General features: G+C 38.7%; 1 protein-coding gene across 3 annotated transcripts; it reads left to right on the forward strand.

The window, feature by feature from the left end:
* The first annotated feature begins 289 nt into the window (after positions 1–289).
* Positions 290–7,852, forward strand: lims1 (LIM and senescent cell antigen-like domains 1). Of its 3 annotated transcripts, none has more exons than XM_060876104.1 (10): positions 290–471; positions 2,311–2,473; positions 2,701–2,767; positions 2,983–3,103; positions 3,213–3,362; positions 3,553–3,703; positions 4,225–4,317; positions 4,651–4,699; positions 5,218–5,293; positions 6,822–7,852. In XM_060876104.1, exons 1-10 carry the CDS (start codon positions 443–445, stop codon positions 6,934–6,936), a joined length of 1,014 nt encoding a protein of 337 aa, XP_060732087.1. In that variant the 5' UTR covers positions 290–442; the 3' UTR covers positions 6,937–7,852. The 3 variants fall into 3 exon arrangements, with proteins under 3 accessions (XP_060732087.1, XP_060732096.1, XP_060732105.1); XM_060876113.1 differs by having other exon boundaries at positions 2,314–2,473; XM_060876122.1 differs by lacking the exon at positions 6,822–7,852 and adding an exon at positions 5,682–5,897 and having other exon boundaries at positions 2,314–2,473.
* Positions 7,853–8,140: the final 288 nt, after the last annotated feature.

Genomic DNA, 8,140 nt, shown 5'->3' on the forward strand with positions numbered 1-8,140 from the left:
TCGCCAAATGCCTTGCTCCCCCACCTGCCTAACCACGTGCCTTGCTATTCTCACCTGCCTCTCCACGTGCCTCACAATTTTAGAAATGACATGTTAAAATCTAAAAATACTGTATTCAACATAACATTTTACTTTTGATAGTGTTTCGTTAGTGACTACTTAGTTTATTGGTGTCGAAGTCAAAATGATTGACAGGCCCTTATGCGTGTTTGACGGACTATCGCCTTTGAAAACGCTCCCTTACTCTATTCGGGACTCAGATGACGCTTGAGTACCAGAGTGGAATTTGTTGACGGTCCCTCGGCAGCAGGGTGGGGTGACTAAAATCCAGCGCCCGGAGAAAAGCGGAGCGGAAAGAAGTGTTTAATTCCAAATATTAAACATAAAGTTGGTGTAAAGTTGTCGACTCGGTACACGTCCTGGATTAGCAGTTTATTAGGGGATGCTGGGTGTGTCAGAAATGACGGGCAGGTAAGGAAAAGGGCTTCAGACTAAACACTGGATGCTAACATGCTAACAGAGACATTAAACTAGCCGTCGTACACTAACTTTAATGTTTGTGTGTTTGCTTTATGTCACATATGTCTGTTATATATATTATTTAATATGTACACGTTTATAGACAGTTAGCGTGTTTACTAAAGATGTAAAATATCGTCCTATATAATGTAGTATATTTCTATATACGTGCACTTACACACATCTTATACAGAATAAATTTAGTGCACCGAATTTAACACCTTTTTCTTCTCTACTTTTGTGTCCACTATGGAAACATTTTCGATTCAACCATTGATTCATGAATGGTTTCCTCAAGAATAGGTGTAAATGCCCTTATTTGGTCAGCTGCGTTGTCCTCGCGCAGTTTACGTCATCTTGATTTACGTGCAGGTTTGTTTTAGTTAGAATGTGGAGACTACAGACGTTTTCTGAAGAAAAGTTTGTTACGTGCGGAGACTTTTTTTTTTTTTTTTTAAATAAATTATTGCTTTATTGTTTCCCAGACATCCCCCCTCCTCACTCGTACACAGTTTGAGCAGGAAGTACACACACTCTCTCGCACACTTACACACACACAAACACTCTCTCACACTAAGTAATGTAGTTCTTAATTTTATTTACAAATTTTATACACTAAAGTACACAAGCTGTCCAAAGCCGTGGAGAATAAGAGACCTTCCCATGTAAAGATGCCCATATAAGGGAACATAAATGTCCTGCGTCTCCTTGTCCTCAGACACATCTCACTATTACCATGGGGCTGCGTGTAGAAGCTCTTCTCACTGCTCCTCTTTATGCTGTTCTTCAGGAGAAATATCTGTTCAGGGAATCATGAAGTCACTTGACCAGCACTCTTGAGTCTCATCACCAGCACTTCTGACCTGAGATCTGCTGTGATTAGTGTTTTTCTAATATTGGCTCAACTTTGATGAGAACCACCGCAGTCATATAAAAGTGTCTCATAAGCTACTCTAAACCTCTGTCCAGGCTCTAGTGTGTTGTAGTGCTGGGTGATGTGACCAAAATACCATGTCACAATATCTTCTTTTGGAGTACAAACTATAATATGTAGGTTTGATAAGAAAAAAAACTTCTCTTTATTGTGTATAATATTAAAATGGTTTAATCTGTTCGTACAAAGTTTTGCGATTGCAGACATAAACAAAAACTCAAGCTAAAACAATGATACTTGTATGTTTTCAGATGTAGGCCGTGACTCTTTGTGTGACGTCATCACAACACTCATTCAGTCAAAGCAAAGCTGCAGCGAAATCAAGTATTTTTGGCTGCATCAATCACAAAAAGCTCAAACATTTTACGACTTAAAAGATTACAAAAAAATGAATTATTACTTTTAGATCATTACTATTGTTACTTTCAGGTGTAAAGACAGAGAACTTAAAAACTCCACAGGTGTTAATCAGCTCATTAGGAAGGTAAATATAAATTCCAGAGTAATCAGTTCTCACAGAAACCTCTGAATGACGAAGACCTGAAAATGAAGCTGATGCTTATACAAAAGAGGAAGGCTATTATACATTTTTTGGACTATAACAAGAGACTTAACTCTGAAACAGAGGAATTGGAAAAACATGGGATGCTCATTTTAAAATTGAAACAGTACTGTGTACTTATAGAGGACTTTTACTGTGCACCTAGAGGACTTTGAACAGAATTAAATTTTTACATACATCATGATTTACACTTCAGCCCCTGGATAGATTTCAGTTGTCTGATCTCAGATAGATTTAATATAAAACAGAGGAACAATTTCAGGAATTAATAAAATAATTATTAACTGTTTATCAGCAGCAATATGGCCAATGCCCTGGCGAATGCCTCATGTGAGCGCTGTAAGAGTGGCTTTGCCCCGGCGGAGAAGATCGTCAACAGTAACGGCGAGTTGTATCACGAGCAGTGCTTCGTGTGTGCTCAGTGCTTTCAGCAGTTTCCTGAGGGACTTTTCTACGAGGTACAGCCTGACTCTTAATTATACAGACCTTCTAATGTTGTGCTTTATAACACTTTAGTGTATTTCTTATCAAGACAATTGTGTGTGTGTATGTAGTCTGTTATTGTATATGTAGATAGTAACATAACATTCCCTTAATAGGACCTGCAACTTTGTCCAGACTTTCATCTGTTTACCTGTTAATTATAATTTCCAGACTGCTAAAGATTTTTTGTCTGTTTGTATAGTTTGAAGGCAGGAAGTACTGCGAGCATGATTTCCAGATGTTGTTTGCTCCTTGCTGTCACCAGTGTGGTAAGATTATACACTGTGCATCAGTCACTCAAACATTCCCTGTTGTTCCTACAAAGACTACTGTTCTATAAACTAACAGCATGAAAATATTGTGTAACATAATGTATAAAAGTTGTGCAGAACATTTATCACTAGTGTGTTAAAGAGCAGGGCAGTGAGTGTGACATGAGCAGAGCTGTTGTTGTAGCTTATGGTTAATGCTGCTTTGTGTGTAGGTGAGTTCATCATTGGCCGTGTGATTAAAGCCATGAACAACAGCTGGCATCCTGACTGCTTCTGCTGTGACATTTGTCAGACCGTGTTAGCTGATGTGGGCTTTGTGAAGAACGCTGGCCGGTGAGCTCCTTAATCCCACTGACACTTCTTTTTAATACCAGTTTGTTACGACACCGAATATACAGATTTTACAGCTGAACCGATTCTTAGGAAGCGACGTGTTTTTCAGTCATCTGTGTCGCCCGTGTCACAATCGGGAGAAGGCTCGTGGTCTGGGGAAGTACATCTGTCAGAAGTGCCATGCCATCATCGACGAGCAGCCCCTCATCTTCAAGAACGACCCCTATCACCCCGATCACTTCAACTGCAGCAACTGTGGGTAAGTGACACATTGGAGGAAATGAGAGGAGGAAATCTCTCTCTCTCTCTCTCACACACTCTCTCACACACACACACATACTCTCTCTCTCTCTCTCTCTCTCTTTCTCTCTCTCTCGTGTATTATTGTGGTACACTTTGTCCCCAGACCCCAGTTAGATGATGTATTGGACTCCTCATATCTTTTTCAGTAAGGAGTTAACAGCTGATGCTCGGGAGCTGAAAGGAGAACTCTACTGTCTCCCATGTCATGATAAAATGGGAGTGCCGATCTGCGGAGCCTGCAGAAGGCCTATCGAAGGCCGTGTGGTCAATGCCATGGGCAAGCAGTGGCATGTTGAGGTGAGTTAGTGTGTGCGAGTGAGGGAGAGTGCGAGTGAGGGAGAGTGCGAGTGAGGGAGTGTAGATATTTGGGTCATGTCTAACACATGCTAAAACGAATATTACATGAGCCCCAGTGTTACAGCATACAGATCATTTTCTCAAACAGATCTATGATATTATATATAAAACTCCAAGAACACTGAGGCTGATTTACACATTCTGATATTTTTAAAAACTTTTACAAAAATGAGATTGTAGAAACAGATTATATTTTCTGTTATATACTTATATAACAGAAATTTGTTATAATTTCTTTTGTTTCGCATAAGAAAACATGTCTCTCTCTCTCTCTCTCGCTCTCGCTCTCATATATATATATATATATATATATATCCTTGCTGAATAGAGTCTGACTGTAAATGATGGTATAAATTCTAGCTGTCAGATGTGTGATGTCACATGCACCGTTGGTTCCTGCAGTAAGGTTGTGGTGCACAAAGCTGCATTTGCTTTAATCACTCGTGCCTGTGTGTTCGCAGCATTTCGTGTGTGCTAAGTGTGAGAAACCTTTCTTGGGTCATCGCCATTATGAAAGAAAAGGTCTGGCCTACTGTGAAACTCACTACAACCAGGTAACATGGTGATGTTCACGGAACTGAGACTGAAATCTTCCTCAAATAGAAAGAAAATGGAATGGCTTTGATGTTATTTGTAGTGGACTGAATCTTGGCCTATATACAGTAGTATGCCTGAGCATGTGATAAAATGCTCTCCCAATATTGTTTTTGTGGTTATTCAGGTCCCGGGATCATAGATATGATCTACTAGATTTAACATATAGCCATGAAAATAAATGTCCTTTAATGGAATTGGACAATGTTGATTTTTCTCCACATGTTGTCCTTATGATGTTGATTATCCACATATGTTGAGCTTGATTATCTGCTCGTTCTTGTTCCACACAGCTCTTTGGTGATGTCTGCTACCACTGCAACCGAGTGATCGAAGGAGACGGTAATTTCTAGTCTATTTTTCTAGCATTCACATTTACACCTGTGCTGTTTCACAGATGCCTTCATCCATAGCAACGTATAGAAAAGCAGTGAAGTCTCCATCAGTATAAGAAATCAAAGTAATCAATGATATTTTTTTTACCTATTTATCTTTATTGATGTTTTTTTAGTGCCAGTTTAAACACTTTAGGAAGCCGTAGGTGTTTAGACGTCATTTAAAAACCCACAGTGACTCATCAGTTTGGACGTCTAGGGAAAATTCGTCACCACCCATTTGTCAGAAGAGAGAAGTCGTCTGTATGAGTGTAGTTAAAGTGGAATGATGAACAAAAACAGTGTTCATCAGTATTCATAGAATCGTTAGAGCTGATGGAGCAACTTCTGCTGAAAAAGTCATACTGGGGTGGAGGTGGGTTTTTTTATGTAAGTGTGTGATTGTCTAAAACTGTAATATCCCCTTTGTTGATGCAGGCAGCATTTTATTTATCAGATGTTAATGTGGTCCTGGTTCTGTTACAGTGGTGTCAGCTTTGAACAAAGCCTGGTGTGTCAACTGCTTTTCCTGTTCTACCTGCAACACCAAGCTCACTCTGAAGTAAGTCTAGTGCAGAAATACACACCTCTCTTTCTCTCTCTCTCTCTCTCTCTCTCTCTCTCTCTCTCTCTCTCTATCTCTCGCTCTCTCTCTTAGTCTTTCGCTCTCTCTCTCTTTCTCTCTGTGTCTGTCTCTCTCTCTCTGTCTCTCTCTCTCTCTCTCTCTCTCTCTCTCTCTCTCTCTCTCTCTCTCTGCCCATCCCTCTTGGCGTTCTCTGTTTCTGACAGGAGTTTATACCTGTTTAATCCTCGCCTATACTCTTTGCCGATGGCTCTTGTACATCTTATCTCTTTTCTTTCTCCTTTTCTTATACTGCTTCTTGTATTTCTCTCCTGTCTCTGTTTCCTTCCCATCGTGTTCTTGCTCGAAATCTACACTGTCCTCATAGGGACAAATTTGTGGAGGTAGATCTGAAGCCGATGTGTAAGCACTGTTATGACCGGCTGCCTGAGGAGCTGAAACGCCGCCTTGCTAAACGTGAACGTGACACTCGTGAGAGGAAGAAGAAGACCGTTGCTGTCTGTCCGTAACTCCTGTCTCCTCTTTTTCTTCATGCTCATCCATCCTTACTTTATGCTTTTTTTGGGGTCAGTGCCCTCCATTTCATCCATTTCCTCTGACCCATGTCTCTTTGTTCATGTATATATTTACGTGTGTTTCCTTGTGTTTGTTCATGGTGTAACATCCTGGTTTTATAGATTTACAGATTCATATATTTCAAACTTTGTCTAAATTTCACACCAGACACTTTACATTCAACATACATTCAACAAACATCTCAGTATAAAAACACCTGACATGAGGGTTAGGATTTCTGTTGAGTTTACATAATGGAGATCAGTAATTTAAACACAACACCGATAACAGATGATGTTGACTGGAACGTGTTGAATTGAAAGTGCTAACTCCTTCATTTGAGGCACTTCACACATGCATCAGAAAAAGGTTCAGAAACCTGTCTGGTATGAATTGCTCTGAGTTAGAGACAAACGACACATTAAGAAACTTTAGAGGTTAATCCAGTGACTTGCACAAGTATTCACACCCCTTCTTTCTTTTTGGGACTTGTTTTTCATTTGATTTTATCTGTCTAAGATTTAAAGGTGTTTTGTTAACCCATCTGGAAACTTGACAAAAACAACCCTTACATGTACCTCTGTGGCTGAAAACCAATAATTTAATGTTATAGCAAATTATATCCGATTTTTTTATTTTTGCATAAATCTGTTACTCAACCTCAGTTCTAATTAAAACTACACTTAGTACCTAACTGTTTGTCCAAAAAAACATTCCTCTAGCTGAAACAGAGAAAGATATGGCCAAAAAATTAGGGAAACTATGTCCCCTCATGGACAGAAACGTCCAGAGGTGTCCATAAGGGTTAATTAAACATAAACACATACGTGACGTGACGTGTTTTATGTTTTTTTATTTAATTTGTGGAAAAGTTGTGTTTAAGGATTTTAGTATTTTCTTTATATTATCCTAAAAAAAAGCAACGTTTATAAGAGTCCTTTTTTGTTTACAGGAACAAGTTTGTGGAGTTTGACATGAAGCCTGTGTGTAAGAAGTGCTATGAGAAGTTTCCTCTGGAGCTCAAGAAGAGGCTGAAGAAGCTGGCTGAAACCGTGGCCCGCAAGTAGACCTCACACCCACAGGGGGGCGCCAGAGACTCCTGCAGATCACAGCCTGTGCATTTCTATAGCTTCTGGTGTTAGTTATTCCTTCACTACTCAGTATTACTCTTGTATTTGGGGAAAGTCCAGCGGATGAGGCAGACGTGTTCCGCTTATTGACCTGAGTGCCTCTTTTATTACAATTCAGGAAGGAATTTCTGTCTTCTTTTCTCCTGTATATGCAATAAAAATATAATCTTCACAGTAATCAGTATGTGATATAATGTGCACGCTAGAATGACTTGAATCGCCCTTGTAACGGGATACACTGCTTTTACTGTATAGCCAAAGCTGTTTGCCTTTCTGTAGAATCCTAGTTTAATAACCGTATATTCGCAACAGGAAGTAAAAAAAAAAACCCTGTTTAAGACGTCTTACATTAAATGAGCTTAAAGTATATTCTAAATCAAATTCTGCCATAACACTATTATAATAATAATAATAATAATAATAATAATAATAATAATAATAATAATAGGTTATTGTGCCTTTGGAAAACTATTTTCTAAATTATCTTAAATACATTCAGCATTCTCATGTGTTTCATGGCCATTATTTTGTACCCACAGTTTGTGTACCAGGATTATATTTCCTCGTGTTTTGTGTCCCGTGAGCAAAAGTGTGATGTTTTTACAGTAAAATCTTGGGACCAGAATTTTTTTTTTTAAAAAATCTCCCTGTTTTAAATTTGTTTAAATATAAGTTGTTGAATATTTTCTAGTTTATTCTTATTTTGCAGCATTAAGTTTTCCCACCAGTGATTGTACACAGAATAAATCTTTTGAGAATTGATAATTATATGTTCATCTTATTTATGCCATTCCACAATATCTGTAATGTGCTGTTTAATCAAATGCAAATAAAATACACACTGGCTATTTTCGATCTTGTTCAGGTGTCATTCTTAAGCTCACCACTAGATGGCGGTAATGTGTAGCGAGGTTAGTGTAACAGTCTGTGGCTTTGTGTCTTTAAAGACATCACACAAAAGAGAAAAGGGAAAGCTAGTAACGATCTTTCATCCTTTTCTTCACCCTGTTCTGCTCTCAAATTCTCATTTCCATTTATAAACCATAAATCAATGTGTTGAGCCCAAGGGAAATTTAAAACACAATAATACTACAAGGGACCAGCAGCTTCCAGTGTAAATCAATTAGTGATCCGTGTTTGG

Source organism: Tachysurus vachellii, chromosome 1, assembly GCF_030014155.1.
Source record: "Tachysurus vachellii isolate PV-2020 chromosome 1, HZAU_Pvac_v1, whole genome shotgun sequence".
Lineage (NCBI taxonomy): Eukaryota > Metazoa > Chordata > Actinopteri > Siluriformes > Bagridae > Tachysurus > Tachysurus vachellii.